The sequence below is a fragment of the Mesoplodon densirostris genome, chromosome 2 (assembly GCF_025265405.1).
Source record: "Mesoplodon densirostris isolate mMesDen1 chromosome 2, mMesDen1 primary haplotype, whole genome shotgun sequence".
In the NCBI taxonomy this organism is placed as follows: domain Eukaryota; kingdom Metazoa; phylum Chordata; class Mammalia; order Artiodactyla; family Ziphiidae; genus Mesoplodon; species Mesoplodon densirostris.
In genome coordinates, this window is record NC_082662.1 from 9,636,098 (window position 1) to 9,655,723 (window position 19,626).

The 19,626-nt window shown below is 41.6% G+C and overlaps 1 protein-coding gene across 4 annotated transcripts in view; it reads left to right on the plus strand.

The window, feature by feature from the left end:
- VPS13D (vacuolar protein sorting 13 homolog D) overlaps window positions 1-19,626 on the plus strand; it is a 247,335-nt gene that overhangs the window by 93,230 nt on the left and 134,479 nt on the right. For 2 of the 4 annotated variants that reach the window (XM_060088995.1, XM_060088993.1), the window contains 12 exons: window positions 1,163-1,265; window positions 2,300-2,452; window positions 4,268-4,403; window positions 5,528-5,575; window positions 7,163-7,313; window positions 7,404-7,614; window positions 10,911-11,158; window positions 13,053-13,244; window positions 13,559-13,685; window positions 15,197-15,339; window positions 18,297-18,427; window positions 18,663-18,838. In XM_060088995.1, coding sequence (XP_059944978.1) covers window positions 1,163-1,265; window positions 2,300-2,452; window positions 4,268-4,403; window positions 5,528-5,575; window positions 7,163-7,313; window positions 7,404-7,614; window positions 10,911-11,158; window positions 13,053-13,244; window positions 13,559-13,685; window positions 15,197-15,339; window positions 18,297-18,427; window positions 18,663-18,838 — 1,819 coding nt within the window. Of the gene's footprint in view, window positions 1-1,159; window positions 1,266-2,299; window positions 2,453-4,267; window positions 4,404-5,527; window positions 5,576-7,162; window positions 7,314-7,403; window positions 7,615-10,910; window positions 11,159-13,052; window positions 13,245-13,558; window positions 13,686-15,196; window positions 15,340-18,296; window positions 18,428-18,662; window positions 18,839-19,626 lie in introns of all 4 variants that reach the window. The other 2 variants (XM_060088992.1, XM_060088994.1) reach the window with 1 other exon arrangement.

The window sequence follows — 19,626 nt, forward strand, 5'->3', positions numbered from 1 at the left end:
CTATAGCGTTCTTAGTTGGCGATTGCAGTCACCTCTAGATGTCATTTTCTCCACAGCTGCAGACCATTTGGGTGCCGGTCTTTCTCGGGCTGTCTTTGTGCTTTAAAGCCAGACACACAGCAAGGCTGGGCCTCGCCCTTTTCTGTTGGTGGGGCATGTGGTGTCGTTGAGCACATCAGCCAGGAGGCTCCCGGCACTGGGTTGCTGCTTCCTTGGTGGTTCCTGCTGCCATCTCCCTCTTTCTCTGTGTGGCCAGCAGAGGAAATGCAGACCCTGGAAGGAGCCTGGGGCCTCTGCGGCGGGCGGGTCCCCGGGCAGCCCCCTGGGCAGCCTGGGCACCGGAGAGCCTTCCTCAGCCTCCCCTCTGACTGCTTGCAGTGTTTAGAGTCAGGTCAAACTCTCCCTAAAATTTGATTACTTACAGTCTTGTATTGATCAGTGTTTCTTTCCAGTTTCCCTGATGAGAAGCTGTTTTGTGAAGGAAATCATATTTTGCGCTCCTCTTGTAGTCTCCGTAGTCCCCACCTGATAGCAGATGGTGGTGATACCTGTGGGGAAAAATGAGCTAAAAATTTTATGTAAATAGCTTTGGGGTAGTATATTTTTGATCTTCCAGGGAGGAAAACCCACAACTATTTATGTAAGAGAATAGGAAAGAATGTTTTCATTTTGTTATAATATGTATAATATGACTCAAGTGTAACTCTTATATAAAAGGAGGCTTCCTTAAAGTACCAGTGTTTTGGACAAAGTGATACAAGTACACGTGATCTATCTTGCCGCAATTTAGGTTGTCCATTTAGACTGTATTTCTTGGGAGTAGTGGGGGTCCATTTCTCTTTCTTTGCTGATGCCAGCCGTATTAGGTCTGATGCCCTTTTCTGAGATAAGGCCCATAAGAGTTGCGGGAGAATTGTGGGGTGAGAGTCGTGACACATCACAGTCAGTTGTCAGGGGGACCGAGTCATCTCGTAGCAGGCGGCAGAATACATGGAGACATCCCACTTGGCCTGTCCACACACCTGTGGTGGTTCCTGTTTTTCCTCTCCACCTTCAGCTCCTTTGCACAGAGCCAATTTTGGGCACTGTCTCCAGGTATGGGGAGGGTCTCTGCCGCACAGACCAGGGCACATGCTGACGGCCTTCTGTTTGCTCACAGCAGAGATGAAGGCCCCAAAACGCCGGCAGCCATTCGTCCCTTTTGCTCTGAGGAATCACACGGGCTGCACTTTGTGGTTTGCCACCCTGACTACCACGCCCACCAGGTAAGGAACACTGAATCTGTCACCTAGAGCCGTCTCTACCACCAAAGGCTCCTGTGTACCAGCCCAGCAGAGTAAGGTGGGGCCTCCCTGAGGCTCTTGGGATTGATTGTATTTGAATCAATAGCTTCCTGTCTTGCTGAGGTTTATGTTGGAGGTTCTGGTTCTATGTAGAGTCTGTAGTCCGAGAAGTAGGTCTTGAGTCTGAAGTATCCAAATTGTGATCTTGATCCTGGTATCCATTTGTTTTTAAAGTAAAAGTTGAGCAAATTAAGGATGTGAAACAAAAGTCATTCCACCCTTTCTGTTCGGTCCCCATTCTACTCCCCCTTTTAAAACAAGCTGTATATGGTTATTAAGCCAAATGTTTTGCCCATTCTTCTTCCAGAAGGGCTTGAAAACACCTCTCATATCCCCTCCCCCCCCACCCCAAATTATCTTCCAAACCTAAAACGCACTTGAGTCCAGATAGAACTGGGTGGAGTTAGGAGAACAAATGAGAGTCTACCTAAGCCAAGTGAGAACGTTCTCTGACAAATTTCTGCCTGCTCAACTTTCCAAATGCAGGCTGATCTTTCCAGTTTAGGTAATAAAGTGTATGAAATGAGTAACAGAATCAGCTGATTTGAGACCGTATTTCTCCCACCTCCACCAAGTATGAGAATGCTCTAGAGGAGACATCTTTGTTTTTTAAAAACAATTCAGGTCTGTTAAATTCTAGATAGTCACTTAAATACTACTGTTAAAAGTCATGACTAGTTTACATCACCCTCCGTGTACCAGACTCTGCTGCTGGTGGCAAGTGACTAAGCAGTGATAGCTTTTAGCTGTTTCTAGAGTTTCGGTCATGAAGTTGTGATCGATCATGGAGATAACTTGAGTTACTGACCTTCTAGGTCCTATTTTGCAGCCAGGTTATGTGGCGTTCTGTCCGTGAGTTGCGTTCTGGGAGGGTTTCTGCTTCCAGCCCTGAGCTCTGTGTGAGAGGGAGGTGGAGAGAAAGGGGGACTAGCTGGTATTGTCTGATTTGGTTCCAGGGCTGCACTGTCTCACAGCGGGAGCCCAGGGGTGGTTCCAGAAGGGAATGGAACCTTTCTTGACGACGCTCACAGTGTTAGCGAGTGGCGGGAAGTCCTCACGGGAGAAGAGCTTCCCTTTGAATTTGAAGCGAGAGGGAAGCTAAGGCACAGGTAAGGCATGGTTTACTCTTTGCCTCAAAGGAAAGAAAAAAATATTTGTCCCTGGTGTTTTGCCTTTTCACTTTCCTTTGTTAATGACTTTAATGTTTTATTTTTAAAAGGTATTTAGAAAATCAGTGTTTCCTTTTAAAAACTATAATGACCATCTTGGAAATACACTTCTTTCCATTAATCATCCCTTTATTTGACATGTGAGGTGATAACGGGTGTGTTCCATGTAACTAATTCGGTTGAAGCATAGACAGATCATAACCCTCCAGTTCATTGCATGATGGAGTGGTGACATGGTATTATTAAAAGGTTATCAGAGCATGTTGATTTCAATTTTAAGATACACATATGCCACAACACTTTTAGCAGGCAGATGGTTTCAGGAAGCAGAGCCAATAATGATAAGATACTCTGATTCTAAGGAGGAGAGAATAACTCACCTGGGGAGACCGCTCACTGATGCACTCAAAATCGCCAGCCAGAGGACGGGACTAAATGTGAAAGAACGTTGTGTCTAGTTACCGAGAGGTCATAAAATATGTAATAGAATGTTCTTTCATATGCACACATTTTTAAGTGGAAGGGCTGTCCAGTGGATAACGAATAGGTTAAGATTTTAGAATTTGAGCCTCATTATCTCAAATTTAAGACATTGGCTTCAGCCTGCTGTGGTCACATGCATTCATGGTGCTTTAATTCTTTGTGTGCAAACCTGCTCCTCAAGCACTTCTTCCTTCTGTATAGCTCTGCGCTGGCGCACATTACTCCCTAGCGGCACAAGTTCTGAACTTGGGGGCCTCCAGTGATTTTCAGCAAAAAAATAGTTTAGAAAAAAATCACTGTGCTGGGCACATGTACCTGGAAGCCACGTTAGAATTTCCGGGGATGAGTGGTGAGCATTTTTCTGTTCTACAGGGTTCCTGGAGAAGCTAAATTATAGAACTGTTCGCTGTATTTCTTAGTAAGCACTGCCTCTGTTGTATCAGAGGGGGGTTGGCCTTTCTGTCATTTCTGTTTTAGTTTCTATGTTTTGTAGCCCATTTCAAGTCCCACCTGCCTGCTGGAATTCATCGACATAAATGCCTTCTCTGGTGTTTCCCCCTCTGGCATTCTGTCCCCCACGCCCTGCCTCCCTCCCCCCTTTCCTTCCTGTCAGCCTCAAATCCACTTCCCCATTTCTGGCTTGAATTAGGCAAAATCTAAAAATAGAATTAAATGTGCAGTTTCCTCCTGTTCCTCCTGTCCTGCCCACTGCCTTCTACTGCAGTTTCAGCTGCGCACTTCAGCCTGGAAACTCTGCGGGCTCCGTCTCTCATTACCGTGTCTGTAGTCTTGTAGGACCAAAGCCCAACGACTGAGTGTGGTTCTGAGAGAAGCAGGAGATTCCACAAAAGAACCAGGGAGAAAATGTCATTTTAGGCATTTCCAAGAGTATGGTTGTGTGATTAAATTGCTAGCACAGCATTTCTGCTACCCCACTGAACCACTTTTAGCTGATGTCATTTCATAAAGTTTGAGGTAGGGGTCGGTGGGGGACAGACCTGAGCTAGTTCACAGGATTCACGTGGTTTGTATAAAGGGAGGGCAGATGCCACTCTTGCTCAGGCTTTATAGACCTTGCAGTTTTGTTTTAAGTGTAAGACTCAGTTAAAATATCCTCTTGATTTCCCTTGCATTAGGTAATCACCGAAAGGCTTATTTAGACAACTGGGTTTTTATGTCATTATATAGTAAATCCGATTTCAGGCTCTGCTTCTACTTCTCTTCCCTGGATAGGATTGTGCTTAATGTCTTTTTCTGTGTTCTGCCTGACAGACACACCCATGACCTCCGGATCCATCAACTGCAAGTGAGAGTGAATGGCTGGGAGCAAGTGAGCCCAGTGTCAGTGGACAAAGTCGGGACCTTTTTCCGATACGCTGCGCCAGATAAGAATTCCTCTTCCTCTACGGTGCGCGGCTGTGGAAAGCGTGTTCAGTGGCAGGATTGTGCCCTAGCCACACCCCCTTAAAGCCAGGCCATCAGACAGACCTGGAGTAGCCTTGCTCTAGCGACATTTTCTAGTTCTTCATTTTTCCTAGCCCTAGGAGGAATACCCAAGATTATTTGGGTCAGTCATAGGCATTGGTAATCACTATGTAGATAAGCCAGCCAGTGGTCAGTTTTAGTAGAGAAACAAGATCTAAGATTGGCATGAACACATATTATCCAACCTGTGCAGATCCATTTTATACTCACCCGGGCCAACCGGCAGTTTGCGAGTTTGCCAAACATATATTGGCTTTATTTCACAAATTGTTATGCTTCCTTTATACACTGTCTTCTTTACGCTTTTATAATGCTGTTCCTTGATCCTTCTAGCTCCGTGTCTCCAAATTCTCCTCTCCGGCATAAAGATAGGTGGCCACTGTTGTTTGTTTTCTGGTCGTGCATTCCCTCACACACCCTTGCCCTGATTTTACCCCAGCCTATAGTTCTAGGGGTTGGAGGGCCAGCCTTGGGGAATGTGGCATCCCCGACTAGAAGGTGCAGGCAGAGGCTGACATCCTGGCTGATACGACCACCACGGGTGCTCTTGCCAGATACTCATGGGGTGTACTTCATGGGGAAACTGTGCTCAGTTTTGAGTAGCCAGTGATGAATAGGAAAGCACAGATTTGCAGAGATATTGTAGCCTTCCTCATGCTTGCTGCTTCATGAAATATATTCTTGGAGGACACTGTTCTTTTCATTGTTCGTCTCTTGCGCCCCAAGTTTCTTAGAAAAAGAAACTTTCTTTCAAAGTTACTTTTCTGCCTAAGTTCACGTCCAGTAATAAAAGGACTAATTCCCCCCGAGAGATACCTTTCTATTTTACTGATGCATTCTGGAGAAATTTTGTATATACTGAATGGTTGTAAAATGAATATTGCTGTTCCCATTTTTTCCAAGATGTTTTCTTTTCATAGTAGAACATACTTTACCTAAGAGTATTTATAAAACCACCTTTTCAAGCAACTTATATTGTCATTGAATTTAACGATGACTGTTATCTGAGGTCTGTACTGAATCTCTGACTTTTGGAATCTTTCTTAGATTGGCAGCCCAAGCAGTAGGACAAATATTATCCATCCCCAGGTTTATGTGAGTATGATTTTCCTGTGTTACTGTGTTTACACACATAGTTCTTGATGACCACTGGACTTTTTTCCTTTTCTATTAATGATTTCCTTCCTTTTACAAGAACTTGCAAGAAAATGTTTTCACCTAACTTAGTATGTGAGACTGAATATTACAGGGAAGGAGAACAAAAGGCAAATGTTTTACTCCAAGGTCTCCTTTTCTCTCCAAGTTAAATATAAATTAACCTTTGTATGGCTATACATATTTTATAGGTTTTGGCCCAAAGGTCATGAAAATAACTAAGAATGAAAAATAGATTTTTTCTTCCCTCATCTGATTTTTGAAACATTACCACAGGATGACATTAAAATGCTTTTTTGAGGTTTTTGCTTATAATTTCTTTTCTCTGAGGCTAATAAGTTTTAAAATGTGAAATTTCAGATAAGCTTAGAGGCAACAAGATCAAGATTTAAAACAATTGTTATTGGGCCTTGGCTCTCCTGGGGCTTTACTGGGCTGGGTCACTGGAAGCTTTGGTGATGATTGTGTCCCTCTAATAACACCCTAGAAGACTGTACTTTGCCTTTTCATTGGGACTTTCTAGAAGCTTTTGTTCAAAACATGAAGCTTGTCATTTGATTGTTTATTAGGTTGGTTTTCACATACTGTTTGCTTATTGATTGATTGATTGATTGCGGTACGCGGGCCTCTCACTGCTGTGGCCTCTCCCGTTGCGGAGCACAGGCTCCGGACGCGCAGGCTCAGCGGCCATGGCTCACGGGCCTAGCTGCTCCACGGCATGTGGAATCTTCCCGGACCGGGGCACGAACCCGTGTCCCCTGCATCGGCAGGCGGACTCTCAACCACTGCGCCACCAGGGAAGCCCCACATACTGTTTGCTTTAATGAAAAAACTGCCAGTGTGGAAAGCTTGGATGTTGTGTCATTTGTTTCTCCAATAAACAAGCAGTATCAATATGTTCTGGATACTTAGAATAATAGTTTTAGAAACCTTCTCTTTGGTATACCTAATGTGGAATTTTATACTTAAAAAAATTGCTAACTTCCTGGCCCATGGTAGCAGTACAAAATGTGTTTTGAAAATGTGACTGAACTTACGCAAAAAGAGAGTAGTGGCTGCATCCAACCAAGACCATAAGTAAATGATTTCCCTCCAGTATCTTGAGTTTCTTGGTGTCGTTCAGAAAAAGAGTGATTATTGAACAGAACTTAGAAAATTATTGTGAAGAAGAAGTTTGTTTTTAAAGTTCTTTGATATACAAATGTTGGGTTTTTATAGGCATGTCAACAAATAGTGTATGGGCATGTCGAGTAAATTTTATGACATTTAGAAAAAAAAGTTATTTTTCCTGTGAAAGGCATACCAATACAAACAACTCTTCAGAATTGGCTGTTCCTGTGGTGAGTATTTAGAGGATATTCACTCCTATTAAAGTGGAGTGGTTTTAGGGCTTAATGACTCATTTCACTGAAGAGCTATAGTAATAATAAGATGCTTTAGATGTAGGCATCCTGGTCGGTATTATCGTATTCTGCGTGTTTTTCAAAAGCACAGCTAAACTCTTTATTACTTCTCTCTTTTTCACAGTTCTCTTCACTCCCACCTGTCCGGGTCGTCTTTGCAGTGACCATGGAAGGCAGTGCTCGGAAAGTGATCACTGTCCGATCAGCCCTCATTGTGAAGAACAGACTTGAGACGCCCATGGAACTAAGACTGGACAGCCCATCGGCTCCAGACAGTAAGTTTTGACATTGCCCTTCTTTTACCCTAGATGGACTTTGGGGTGGGCAACCACTCCTGAAACTGCTAACCTGTGTTTCTGTGGCAGAGCCCGTGGTCCTTCCCGCCATCATGCCAGGTGATTCATTTGCCGTGCCTTTACACCTCACTTCTTGGCGGCTACAGGCCCGGCCCAAAGGACTGGGTGTGTTTTTCTGTAAGGCTCCTATTCACTGGACCAATGTAGTGAAGACTGCAGAGGTTAGTAGCAGCAAACGAGAGTGCCACTCTATGGATGCGGAAAAAAGCCGATTCTTCAGGTATGTGTGGCACAGCAGTGACGTGTATTTTGCCATTTTTTCTTCATTCTTTCTCTAACGACCCTCAGTAATTCAGTTGTGCTTATTTAAAGCCCTAAAGTTCTTTTTTTTTTTTTTTTTTTTTTTTGCGGTATGCGGGCCTCTCACTGTTGTGGCCTCTCCCGTCGCGGAGCACAGGCCCCGGATACACAGGCTCAGCGGCCATGGCTCACGGGCCCAGCCGCTCCGCGGCATGTGGGACCTTCCCAGACCGGGGCACGAACCCGTGTCCCCTGCATCGGCAGGCGGACTCCCAACCACTGCGCCACCAGGGAAGCCCAGCCCTAAAGTTCTTATTCCTTAAGTTCTTTTATTCCCTGAGTGTTAGGTTCGTACGAATTCAGGGGTTAACCGTGGGCGCGAGCGTGGCTGTTACTTACCTACAATTTATGGAAGAAACAATCACAAACCCACTACTCACACATATACGATTAGAAACTGGGCTGTCTGCATCAGGATAAAGAGAAGACATGTAGGGAGGGAAGAAAAAACAATGACCCGTTCCCATTCCTAAATTGGGAAGCAAAATCCTGGGGTTGGGAGTTTTTCAAATGACTCAAAGGAATTTGGGTGAAGGTTCATGCACCTAGTGCTGACTTTTCATGGGGACTCTGACAAAATTATATTATCATTTAGACTCCTGTTTCCTCTTCTGAAGAGTGCAAGTAATATGTTACTAAAGTCATATGTTAGAAAACATGCTGGATTGCTATTGTGAGATCCTTCTAAACTTAGACTTTAAACTTATTTAGATTAGAGATGATCAGCTTTAGTTTCCTTTATAGCAAAAACAGGCATCCACTTAGTTAAACTGACAGAGGAGTAGAAGCAGGCTGTAAAGAATTCCACTCCACCCTTTACTTCGATTTGCCAATTGTTGACAGACTAAAGGGAGAAACAGATAAATACACAGACAAAGTCGGTGACTTTAACGCTTCCCTGTCAGTAATTTATAAAACAAACCAACAAAAACAATAAAAATATAAACAGATTTGAACAGTGCTGTCAACCAGCTTGTCACAATGGGCATTTATAAAGCACTGTAACCAGCAATTCCAGATTGCACATTCATTTCAAGTATGTGTGGAACATTCATCAGGAGAGACCATCTACTGGGCCATAAGATCAATAAATATTAGAGAATTGAAACCCTACACAATGTATTTCATCATTATAATAGTATTAAACTAGAAACCAAAACAAGAAGATGCTTACAAAACCCCCAAATATTTGAAAATTAAACAATGCATTTCTAAACAACCCATGGTCAAAAAGACATCATAAAGGAGATATTTCAAAGTGAATAATAATAAAAACTGGACATATTAAAATGTAGGAGTTGCAGCAAAAGCAGTTCTGAAGGGAAATGTATAGCTTTTAATGCTCACATTAGAAAATAAGGAAGTTGTAAAATCACTGATGTAAACTTCTACCTTAAGGTAGAAGAATAAATTAAACACAAAGAAATAGGAAGAGAAAAAGAAAATAAGTATGGAAATCAATGAAGTAGAAAACAAACAATAGGAAAAATCAACAATGTCAAAACTGGCTTTTTGAAAGGATTCATAGATTTGATAAACCTCTAATAAGACCAATCATGATGAAAAGCGAGAAAACACAGATTAGCATATAAGGAGTGAAAAATGGAGAATTATTATAGATCCTACAGATATTAAAAGGATTAAAAGGAGTTGTATGAACAATTTTATACAAATAAATTCCACACTGGAATGACAAATTTCTTGAAAAACACAGATTACCTAAAGTAACACAAAGAAGAAACAAAAAATCCAAATGGCCCAATATCTATTAAAGAAATTTAATTTATAATAAAATACCTTCACACAAAGAACATTCTAGGACCATATAACTTCATTAGTGAATTCTACCAGATGTTTAAGGAGAAAATCATACCAGCTCTTTGCAGACGCTTTCAGAAAGTAGGGGAGGAGGGAATAGTTCTGACTCATTTTACGGGGCCAGCATACCCCTGATACCAAAACTGATACAATTATTATCAAAAAAAAAAAGCTACAGGGCTTCCCTGGTGGCGCAGTGGTTGAGAGTCCGCCTGCCAATGCAGGGGACACGGGTTCGTGCCCCGATCCTGGAAGATCCCACATGCCACGGAGCGGCTGGGCCCGCGAGCCATGGCCGCGGAGCCTGTGCGTCCGGAGCCTGTGCTCCGCAACGGGAGAGGCCACAGCAGTGAGAGGCCCGCGTACAGCAAAAAAAAAAAAAAAAAAAAAGCTACAAACCAGTATTCCCCCATGAAGAGATGCAAAAATTCTTAACAAAATACTACCAAATAGCTTCCAGCAAGTGTGGCTTATCCCAGTTAAGATTAGCTTAACATTTGAAAATTAATAAATTTTTTTTAAAAAAGCATGAGACCTAACAAATTTATCAAGATTTCCGGATTCAAGATCAACCTATAGAAATCAATAATTATATGCTTATATTCTAGCCATGAACAATTGAAAAATGTGATTTAAAAACACCATTTACAATAGCACCAAAAATTTTTAATTATTCAGGAATCAGTCTAAGGAATGATGTATCAGTCTTTTACCCTAAAAATTACAAAACCTTGCTGAGTGATATTAAAGAAAACCTAATAACTAAGTGGAAAGATATAACCACGTTCACGGATTGGAAGACTCAAGTATTGTTAGGATTTCCATTCTCGCTAAATTGATCTGGAGATACAACCCAATTGGTTATCAACAGGATAATGAATTTTTACAAAATGGTATATTCACACATTGGCATATGAAATACTGATGCATACAACAACATGGCTGAATGTTGTTGAAACTTAATGTTATGCAAAAAAAACCCAGACACAAAGAGTTGTACATATTGTATTATTCCATTTATATGCAGTTCAAGAACAGGCACAACTAATTTATAATGATAAATCAGAAAGTGGTTGCTTGAATGATGGGAGAGGATATTGATTGGAAAGGGATATGATGGAACTTTCTGGAGTGAGAGAAATATTCTGTAATTGGTTTTGGGTGATGGTTATAGAGGTGTCTATAATTGTCAAAATTCATCAGACGGAACATTTAAAATCTGTACGTTTTATTGTCATTTGATTATGCCTTAGTGAATGTGTTTAGATTGAAAACTGCAAATATCTTACTAAATTATTGCACCATTTTAATGTTATCCTGTCTCATACTTGGCTAAGGAGAAAAAAATTCAAGCTCTTCATTCAAGCTGATGATTTTTACACCATTTTGTCGTCATAGGTTTTGTGTGGCCATAAAGAAAGAGAATTATCCAGATTATATGCCCTCCAACATATTTTCTGACAGTGCAAAACAGATTTTCAGACAGCCTGGGCATACCATATATCTCCTGCCGACAGTGGTAATCTGCAACTTGCTACCTTGTGAACTTGATTTTTACATTAAAGGAATGCCCATTAATGGGACACTGAAACCTGGCAAGGAGGCGGCTCTCCACACAGCTGATACCTCCCAGAACATTGAACTGGGTAAAGATTTAGTCAAATAATTATCTGTAATAATTCTGTGAATGTGTCAGTGGATGTTTTGTGACTATTTGGGAAAATTTTAGAGAAATTGTAGCACATATAATACCTCAATAAGCCAGCTCAAAGGATTTATGCAGTTAAAAAAAGAAAAACAAAACTTCTAATGTAGAAAATCATCGAAACAAAAAATCCGAACAAAACTAAAAGATTTACAGAGCAAGCACTCAACACAGCCTTTTTTTTTTTTTTTTAAATAAATTTATTTATTTATATTTTTGGCTGCGTTGGGTCTTCGCTGCTGTGCACGTGGGCTTTCTCTAGTTATGGCGACCGGGGGCCACTCCTCGTTGCGGTGTGTGGGCTTCTCATTGCGGTGGCCTCTCCCGCGGCAGAGCACAGGATCTAGGTACACAGTCTTCAGTAGCTATGGCATGAGAGCTCAGTAGTTGTGGCTTGTGGGCTCCAGAGCTCAGGCTCAGCAGTTGTGGCGCACAGGCCCAGTTGCTTCACGGCATGTGGGATCCTCTTGGTCCAGGGCTCAAACCCTTGTCCCCTGCATTGGCAGGCGGATTCTTAACCACTGCGCCACCAGGGAAGCCCCAACACAGCCTTTTTTCTTACGTTGCTCACTTGATGTGTGAGTAAAGGAAGTCATTTCATCTTTTCAAACCGTGCTTTTTACCAGCTGTAGAATGAGCAAAATCATATGTCTCTTCTCTTTTCACAAAAGGGAAAAACGTTAGGTAAGCATGTACTGTGTACTTCAGGCAGTATGTCAAATACCTTCATATACTTGATCTTATATAATCCTTACAGCAATAGTTATTTGTCCCATTTTACTGATGAAGACATTGAGGTTTGGAATAGTTAATGTATCAAGTAATTTCATTTGTAGGGATGAATGAAGTCAAGGGAGAGGGTCATTATCATATTTGTAGCACTTGTAGCAACATGGTACTTCTGGATTTGGGACAGGAAGTAAGTTTCTTTAAGGCTGTTGTAGACATGTTGAAATAATAAGGACTTAGATATTTACCTTTTCACAGTTTTGTGATTTCATAATATCATCTCATTTGATCTTCACAACAATGGATGTTTCAGGCAGAGGGACAGCTGTTTTCCCCATTTTACTGATGAGGATCCTGAAACTCACTGAACTTCAGCAATGTGTCCCCCAGTGATAAGCTTACATTTTTGAATATGTAAATCCTTGAGCTTAATTTAGAAAAGAAAAACAGTGCAATTCTAGTTGTCTGTTTTAAAGAAAATAGGTCTTTGTTCTGACATTTATTATTTCTTCAACAAATATTTATTGAGCCCCTGTATGGAATGGAAATGTCCTCCCCCCACCCCCCTCATCACTTCCTGCACACCAAGCGCTCCTTATCTTCACGCTCGTGCTTTCTGTGGATCGTCACTTTTAATAAGAAGCCCGAGAAGTAGATACTGTTATTATCCCCATTTGGCAGATGGACACAGCGAGGTTAAATGGCTTGCCACACATCACGCAGCTGTGAGGACAGACTGGGAATTTGAAGCCAGTCAGGGAGACTGCAGAAAACCTTAACTCTTACTCTCTACTTGCCTTTACTGGGTTTCAGGCACCCAGCTGAAGGCCTGATGTATAGTAAACTCTTAATACCGGAGCTGTTATTGATAACCTTTGGGTACTTTCATTCTTCGAATTATTATGCAGTTCAGACTCCCTAGTGTGACTTCTAGACCATATTTATTCTCACCCCAGCTAAAGGAAGGTGGCCATTCTCATGAGATTTTTGCCAGTTGAATACGTGGTTATTGATTTTTCCAGAGCAATCCAATTCAGTTTGGCTGTGGACTGTTTTGACAAACTAAAGTGAGAACTCTGAAAGACAATAGCTTGTATCTTCTTTAGGGGTGTCATTGGAAAATTTTCCACTCTGTAAAGAATTGCTTATTCCACCTGGAACCCAAAACTATATGGTAAGAATGAGGCTCTACGACATCAACCGGCGGCAGCTGAACCTCACCATCCGGATCGTGTGTCGAGCGGAAGGATCTTTAAAGATCTTCATTTCGGCTCCGTATTGGTTGATTAACAAAACAGGTATGTACAGAGGATGCTCGAGTAGGCCTTTGGAGTTGGTCGTGGGAATTCAGCTTTATCTGCTCAGCTAACTAAATGGAGCCAATGCAAACAGATTACCTCAACAGCGTAAGCTGCTAAACCTTTCCTGTTTCCATAAGAAGTGCTTCATCATGGTCAAGACTGGCCTTTTGGACAACGACTGAGCAAGCCCACTAAATAAATTCAGTTTTCACCATCTTCCCCCTTGATAATTTTTTTTTCCTTTTAGTATTTGTATGTGTCTTGGGTACACCGGCTGGGATTGATAGAAACTTTCCCCCTCCTTCCTAAAGGGCTCCCACTGATCTTCAGACAGGACAATGCAAGAATGGATGCTGCAGGCCAGTTTGAGGAGCATGAGCTGGCCCGGAGCCTGAGCCCTCTCTTGTTCTGCTACGCTGACAAAGAGCAGCCAAGCCTGTGAGTGCAGTCATCTACGGGAAGGGGAAGTAAGCTCCCAGGGAAGGGAGAAATTAGCAAAGGCTCTAGTAGATCCGTGTAAGTAGAAATATACTGCAGATAACAATCCTGACTTGGCAGGGGAACAGGACCATGACTTAATGGGATTTTTTCAGATCTAATTTCTGTGTTACTCGATATTGAAAATAAACCATTTGGTTGGTTTATAATGAAAGCCAGTTTTATTTTCCATGTATTGAAGTAGTTCTATTCATAACTCTGCTGACGGAGAGAGACCCACACGTTCTCTTCTCTGCACGGTTTCTCTCCCCTGGAAGCTCTCAGAGCAGGCAGAGGAGCTGACTTCAGAGGGGAGATGGATGGCCCTTTGGTAGAGCCTCCACCCTGTTAATCCAGTCCAGGTCGTTTTGTGTAAGGTTTTGAAATCCATCTCTTTTTCTGTTGAAATAAAATGTGCCATTTCAAGATCTCAAAGCACTCGTTGCATGTAGAGCATTAATTCACGTTTGTTCTCGGTTTTGGCATTCTGCTTTTTACAGGGGTCTTCTGATTTAGAGCCTTAATCCAAAAATACTTAAGTGTATCTGATACTGGTAATATTCCATACCCCATTATCTGTAGAAATGTGCTGCAAACTTACAGGAGGGCTTAGGGAGTAGTACATGCCAGTGGATACAGATGCATCTACCAGGGAGGGCTGGACTCTGGGCTGCTGCTGGAGTCTGGAGAGGATTGACCAGGGTGCTGGCCACATAGGAGACACAAACAGCCACTTGATGTGGTCAGCATCCAGGACTTGACGTTTGAAACACAGTTTGTTTTATGTACGGAATTCACAGTCCCCAAAGCATTTCCACATAGACTATCTCATTTGATTCTCCCAACATTTCAGTAGATCAGGCAGCACAGGGAATCTTATTTTGTTTTTAGATGAGGAAACTGAGGCTCAGAAAGAGTTACCCGCCCAAGGTTACATTACTTGTTAGTGGTAGAGCTGGAACATACATTCAGGAATTATGTTTCCAGGATCCGTGACAGGACGCTGACCAACTAAATGGTGCTTTGCTGTTACAATAGTACCAGGCCCTTGAAAGAATGTACCACTAGCTGCATCTTCTGTATATACTTCTCTCGTACGTTCAGGGTATTTCGCGAACCATCGAAACACCGGAGTCAGGAAAGTATCAGTTTGCTTTGAATCTTTGTTTTTCAGATACTGTAGCATTTTCCTCCTGTCTTATGCTCACAGAATCATAATGTTTTCTCCTAAAGCATTTAGTTGTGGAGGTCAGTACATTTTTACACATTATTGAACTGTGGCTACCTCTAAGATAGAGTTTTGACCACTGATTAATTGCCTTTCTGTGTTTGGGAATCACATGAGAATGTGGAAGAGTCAGTATTAGAGTTCTAATTTTGGCTGATAGCCACAGCAGTGCTTCCTGATTAGAACAGGTAGATAAGACTTTCTTATGGATGAATGTATGCATCTTTGCTTTTGTGCTCCACAGCTGCACGATGAGAATCGGAAGGGGGATTCATCCTGAAGGCCTGCCGGGCTGGTGTCAGGGCTTCTCACTGGATGGTGGTAGTGGCGTCCGAGCTTTGAGAGTCATCCAGCAAGGAAACCGCCCAGGGCTGATCTATAACATTGGTGGGTTATATTTGGGGCAGCGGGAGAATCGGAACCATGGGCCGATGACTTCAGGCTTGGAGGGATAAGTTGGCCATACATTTTGGCTTCGCTGCAAGTGCTGATTTTCTCATTTGGCATTGGGTCAGGTATCTGTTCTCTGAATGCTAGATTGATATCAACACAGATCTATTCTCCTAGGGATCTAAGGAACCACCTGAACACTGCCCTTTTGAGGTCTGAGGCTCTGTTTAATTTCAGACTCACCTGTGTCAGGAGAGTATCAGTTTGGCTTGAATCCTTGTTTTTCATGGGAATAATAGGAACACTTAGAATGCTCTTTATCCTCCAAGCATTTCCCACGCATTCATTAAAACTTGCAAACCCTAAGAGGGTAAGAAGCATTGTTCTACTTGAAACTGAAGCAGAGAGAGGTTAAGTGACTTGTCCAGATAAAGGGGAAGTCTGTTAGAAGTAGGATTACAACTGGGGTGTCCACATTTGAGGCAAAAAATGTAATAAAATGCACTTGGTGGTTATGGTAATTAGAAGCCCCTAACTAGCTTAGCTTCTGCACGTGGCGGGTGGCGAGGGAAGGGGAGGATGCTGTACCTGTATGCCTCGTGGCCACCCGGAGCACGCAAAAGATTTTCCAAAGGGTTAAGACAAACTTGATTTAAATGTGTCTCAGGTTTAAAATGTTAGCAGTGCATCTTTCCTTTCATGTATAATTTCCAAGGATCTTAAAGCACGGTTTAGTATTGAATGTTGGGAAACCATTGAACTCTCTGGGAAGGTGGAAATGTTCTGTTTTGTACTGTCCAATAAGGAGGCACTAGCCACGCGTGGCTGCTGAGCACTTGAGAGTACATGACTAAACAATGTGGTGAGTGTGACAAAGAAATTGAATTTCTCATTTCATTTTAGTTAGTATAAGTGATCATGTATGACTAGTGGCTACTGTTTTGGACAGTGTCCATGTAAAGAGTCGTGTTATAAAAGGAAAAATTGAGATGGTGTCATTTAGCTGTTTACCTTGAATCCCATGGAGCCAGTGATATGTTTAAGTGTTTCAAGGTTTATTAGTAGAAGACTGTCTTCCAAGTAGAGTTAGGTTTTTGTTTTTTTAAACATGAATTTGCATGTATGCTCCCTTGACATGGACGCTGTCTACTTTAAAGTTGACATTAAGACTTTCAATAGAAGAAATAAAGTTTATCTGATCCTCCAGCTGAGGATAATTTTCTTTACTTTTTCCTCACATTTTTTTGCTCCACCTCTTGAATAGGCAAAGGCTGCTTCATACAGAGTTTCAGTGATTTTGTTTCTGTGATTTGCTCAGCCTTTCAGCTATTTTTGAGACTTAAATTAAAGGAACACCAGTACAGGTGAATTAGGGAGTTAACAGATCAGAACATTTCTAATTGGAATCACGTTGGAACATCCAGGACACCTAGTTGTCATATCCTAAGGTCTCTTCTCTGTTTATGGTCTCTTGATACTTGTTGACTACTGGTAGGGTCCTTGTATATGTCCCATCACGATGTGAGCAAGGACTCCCGAGGCAGGCTGCCTGGGTTTAAATCCAGCTATGCCACCTACTGGCTGCGTGACCCAGGGCAAGTTACCCAGCTTTCCCTGCCTTAGTTTCCTCATCTGCAAAAATGAAGGAATGAAAATACCTAACTCATAAGAGGTTGTTATGAGAATTAAATGTTGAGCCTTTGGTGGAGGGTGTAGCATGTTTTAAGAATTCAATAACTTATTATTTTTATTATTTTTACCATAAACATTTTTATCATTTTATAACCAGTGCTCAGCTCAATGCCTTGAATATAGTTGCTTTATTCATTGTCTGAATGAATTAATTAATTCATCCACTGAGTTTAGTATTTTTAAAAGTTGTTAGCAGAGTTTCTAAGAATATAGTGCTATTTCATTTTTCTTTCTTTCTTTGGAACCTGGTGTTTTGAGATTTCCTTTTGATTGACTATGTCTTTTTTTCCTTGCTATGTGTTTTGTTTGCCTTTTTTTTTCTCCAGTACCTAGTAGGTACTGAAAACATTTATTTTATGAAGGAATAAATTCTATAGTATCTAGCATTATGTTTGAGCTGGATTCTTGGGCAGTGGGCTTAAAGAAAATACTAGAAGAGTCAGTTGAGTTCAGGGCAGTTGCAGAAGCCAGTTAAGTAATATGAAATTTCTATGATATGCTGTAAAAGGGGCAAGTTCCCTAGGAGGAAATTTTGTGTCCCATGTGTAAGCAGAAATGTATCACATAAACTGTCTTAGTTGTTTTTTTAATATATAAATTTGTTTATTTTATTTATTTATTTTTGGCTGTGTTGGGTCTTCATCGCTGCGCACGGGCTTTCTTTAGTTGCTGTGAACGGGGGCTACTCTTCGTTGCGGCAGGCAGGCTTCTCATTGCAGTGGCTTCTCTTGTTGCAGAGCACGGGCTGTAGGTGCACAGGCTTCAGTAGTTGTGGCACGTGGGCTCAGTAGTTGTGGCTCGCAGGCTCTAGAGCGCAGGCTCAGTAGTTGTGGCGCACAGGCTTAGTTGCTCCACGGCATGTGGGATCTTCCTGGACCAGGGCTTGAACCTGTGTCCCCTACATTGGCAGGCGGATTCTTAGCCACTGCACCACCAGGGAAGTCCCTGCTTAGTTTTATAAGTGGAAACCAAACTGAACACCTGTGTGTTTTAGTTGTTGTTATAGTTGTACATACTTTATGAAGAAGCTAGGAATTACGGGGACATTGATGTTGCCATGGAGACTTTTTAAGGCCTAAATGGGAATAAAGTATAATACTTTGAGTGCTGTTGCTGTTTTCATTCCATTCTTAGGAGGCTTGACAGACTCTCTGGGTGCTACAATTGTTTTTTCAGAGAAATTGTGAAGCTATTTAATTTTTTTAGACCACAAATTTTTTTCCTTCTGATTAACTCATGGAACTGGTTCTTGTTATTTGTAGGTATTGATGTCAAGAAAGGCCGAGGCCGATATATCGACACCTGTATGGTAATCTTCGCTCCCCGTTACCTGTTAGATAATAAATCATCTCACAAGCTTGCATTTGCACAGAGGGAATTTGCCAGGGGACAGGTAAGCAGCTTGCTTTTGAAGAGTAACTAGTGTTTATTTAATAGCACAGTGAGTTTTAATGTCAGGGCTTATCTCCCCATCAACACTAAGTTTTTTGATGTGAATAATCATTTTGTGCCTTTGGTATCCTAAATAGCTCCTGGTAGAGGGCAAGGCTCAGGGTAGATAGATACTCAGTAAGCATTTACGTCTTGACTTGGCTTTCGACTAAAGCCAATGATCCTGTGTGTTTTAGGGAACAGCCAATCCTGAAGGTTACATTTCCACCCTTCCTGGTTCCAGTGTGGTGTTCCATTGGCCTCGGAATGACTACGATCAGCTGTTATGTGTCCGACTGATGGATGTTCCCAATTGTATTTGGTCTGGAGGCTTTGAAGTCAACAAGAATAATTCCTTCCATATCAACATGAGGTAAGTTCTGAGACTATATTTAGACAAAAAGTAGCCTCATTTGAGGTGCAGTAATATAAATAGTAAGCTGTAAATACCATATAAATTTCAAATATTTATAAAGCTGTAAATAGTAATAAATAGTAAGACTACTCTTCATGAAATGCACACATATGTTTCTGGCTCAAAGGTCATAAAACTGCAAAGACCAGGCAAGGAGGAGTGAAGATTTTGATGCAGTGAGTTAAAGGGAACATTGACAGTTTTGACCATTGTGCAGTTGCTGTTGTCTGAGGTCACATGTTCAGGGGGTAGTACTGATCTCACTGTTGCCCACAACTCTGTCAGCATTTAGATGGCAGCTTTGATTATAAATGTTTTTGTCTATTCTTGCACATTGTACAAACTCTTCTCTCATTTGATGCGGTTTCAGTAAATCACCTGGCCTTCTTTGCCCAACCCAGTGACCCTCAGGTCCTTGTTAAGAAAAATCAACAAAATTCAGCCTCAAGTAGTACAGGATGACTGCTTTCTTTTTCTGCTTTCATCCATTGCTTTAAAAAAAATGTATTAAACTTTAAAAATTGTGGTAAAATACACATACCATATGAGAAAGATAGCATAAAGATCCAGAGATTATTTTGTGGGCCTCAGGCACATAATATAAAATTTACTATCTTCACCATTTTTAATTTCACTAGTGTTAAGTACATTCATGTTGTGCAAACAATCTTCTAAACTCTTTTCCTCTTGCAAAATGGAAACTCTGTACCCATTAAACTACTGCTCCTCTTTTTCCCTTTCTTAAC